At 37.8% G+C, this 2,678-nt stretch overlaps 1 protein-coding gene across 2 annotated transcripts in view; it reads left to right on the plus strand.

Moving 5' to 3' along the window:
• Window positions 1-304, plus strand: part of proca (protein C (inactivator of coagulation factors Va and VIIIa), a) — a 7,486-nt gene extending 7,182 nt beyond the window's left edge. For both annotated transcript variants that reach the window (XM_054596478.1, XM_054596479.1), the window contains exon 10: window positions 1-304. This exon is cut by the window's left edge and continues 380 nt beyond it. In XM_054596478.1, the coding sequence (XP_054452453.1) occupies window positions 1-204 (204 nt within the window). In that variant the 3' untranslated portion in view covers window positions 205-304.
• The last annotated feature ends 2,374 nt before the right edge of the window (window positions 305-2,678 follow it).

Consider the following 2,678-nt stretch of genomic DNA (forward strand, 5'->3'; position numbering starts at 1 on the left):
GCCTGCGAGGGGGACAGCGGCGGGCCGATGGTGACCCTGTACCGAGACACCTGGTTCCTGCTGGGCCTGGTGTCCTGGGGCGAGGGCTGCGGCAGGGAGGACAAGCTGGGCATCTACACCAAGGTGTCCAACTACAACCAGTGGATCAACAGAGTGCGGGAGGACTGGGACAAAGAATATTATCCAGAACCGCCAAGGGTCTGAACCACGACCGTTGGCCCAGTCTGGTCTGTTAAACCCCACGTTACGGCCTCAGTGAAGCAGCGATGTGACACACTTTATAAATAAACGGATTCTGTCTCAAGATGCTTCGGTTTCCTTTTTCACCACAAAGACTGTCTTTACTTTTAGCCGATTTAGCGATAAGAAATAATGACAACTATTGGCTGGATTGGCGTGACAATTGATTCATGTTCCCCAGAGGATGAAACCTAAAGACCGAAGTGATCCTCTCAGTAGTGTAGATGGCTGAATCCATTAAAACTGCAGCTTGAATCCATTGGAGGTTTACAGGCTTCAGTAAGCTTCAGAGTGCTCGTCAGACGGACAAACAGCGTCTGAAACCACGTCCAACCACATATATAGAATATGTGAAAAATAACGCTGTGTTCAAACTAAACAAATGAGGGTGGTGGGGATTTACCTCCGTGTAGACAATCATCAATCACAGCTGAAATAACCTCTTTTGCTGCTTTGCACATGTTGACGTCCCAGATATCTTGAGCTAAAAACCATCATGACATCATCTGTAGACATGTATTCACTGATTCTATCAAGACCCACGTAGTCTGGTTTACTTCACCTGTATGAACCCAAAATAAACAAATAAAACGCTGTAATTTAAATAAAACTGTTAAAAAAGGTGGCTGAAATAACTAGATAATAACTACAGAACAATTAAAACCAATTGAATCTTCTTCTTCTAGATTGAAGTTATGCGTAAAGCATATTGAGGTCTAAAGAAAATGCAGCAGAGAGCCTAATTCACAATTATTTTATGCAACTTTTCATAAGTTTGTTAAACTATTGAATGGAAACACATTTAGCGACAGCGGTGTTGGATGTGGAAAAGCTTTTTCCTCCCCGTTGACGTCACCGTAAAAGGTTTGTATTATCAATAACATCAAGTCGATACAAAGACACGATGACTGAATGATGAACGCAAACCTTTATTTCATTTTTTTTCAGCACATCAACACAGCGGCAAAGTGTTAAAGAGATGCAGCGTCACAGGTTTGTCTTGTTTTATTTTTGCAATGCTAGAGGAGAGCTGCACACTTTCTAACTCATCATTTAAACATTTATATATTGAGGTCTGACTAGGTTTCTAGTTCTTTTATTATTGCTTTTATTATAGCACCACAAAATGAAGAACACACACCTGAGGTTCACACACACACACACACACACACACACACACACACACACACACACACATGAACTGGATCGTCGTTATTCACAGTATCAGCAGCTTTAAAAAGGACTTCTCTGAATCACTTTAATACAATCAGTCTCCTGTTTGAATACATTTGATCCTACAGTCATAATATTCTGCTGCCGTCGCTAACTAAATTAATTCTTCTTGCTGCATATAAACTTTAAAATATTATGTTTAAACCTGAGCTTAACTTACTACGTCCAGTACAGTTTAAGACATGAGATGGCTTGTTGGAGATTAATTTGAAGTAGCATTTAAAAAACTGAGACTCATAATACGTTTATAGTAACCTGGAGATTTAAAGGATCCACACTTAACTTTGTGCTGTTGCTTCTTTCGGAGCTAAAGACAGGTGTGTTCAGATGAATATTAAGCCATTTCCTGCATTAATATACGTTTATATTACTGTTGAAAAGTTAGTAATGTGTAGCCACAGTTTGAGACGACGACTCTTTACGTCTTTTATTTTGTAGAAAGTCTCTTTACTAATAGATGTTATTTAGTTTAGTAGATGGAGAACTAAACGCTGTTCAAAGAGACAAAGATCCTCTGATGAACAGCTGAAGAAGAAGAGAAGAAATCAGCTGGAAGCTTAGATTTACACAGGAACAGATTCCTGTTTCAGTACAAGAGTTTCACAATAAAAGCAGCCCAGAACAAGCTGGAGTGAACTCTAGAAACAGAATGTTAGTCTGGAGTTAGTTCTGTTGGAATATCAGCTCAACTAATCACAGTTCAAACCTCTTAAATCTATATTTACTGATCAATAATCAAACAGGATCAGTCATGTAAAAACTATTTCACATCTGATGTCTGACTGAAACTGTGTTTATCTGCTAGAAGAGTTCTGATTGTAGAAAAACATAAATCTAACAGCTGATTAATAACGTTTCAACAGTTTGAACATCAATCTGACTTTGATGGAAATGTTTTTTTGTGCTTTCCATATTAATAACAAAAACAACCCTGTAGTCATGTTTTGTTTCCTTGATAGAAACCTGAAATATTTGTAATAATCTTACAAAAAAAAAACTTGACAATGAGCCTTAAAGCTGCAATAACTATATTGTTCGACATATGATCAACTTTTAGTTTAGTGAAAACTCTGAGATGGAACATAATATCTATAATATTGGAGAATATATGTTAATATTTCTGAGCAATTTGTTAAGAAGCTGAAATAAAACAACTGACTGCTGTTGAGTAAAGATCCAGATAGATGTCTAACATTTAAAATCCA

The sequence above is a fragment of the Anoplopoma fimbria genome, chromosome 3, assembly GCF_027596085.1.
Source record: "Anoplopoma fimbria isolate UVic2021 breed Golden Eagle Sablefish chromosome 3, Afim_UVic_2022, whole genome shotgun sequence".
NCBI lineage: Eukaryota > Metazoa > Chordata > Actinopteri > Perciformes > Anoplopomatidae > Anoplopoma > Anoplopoma fimbria.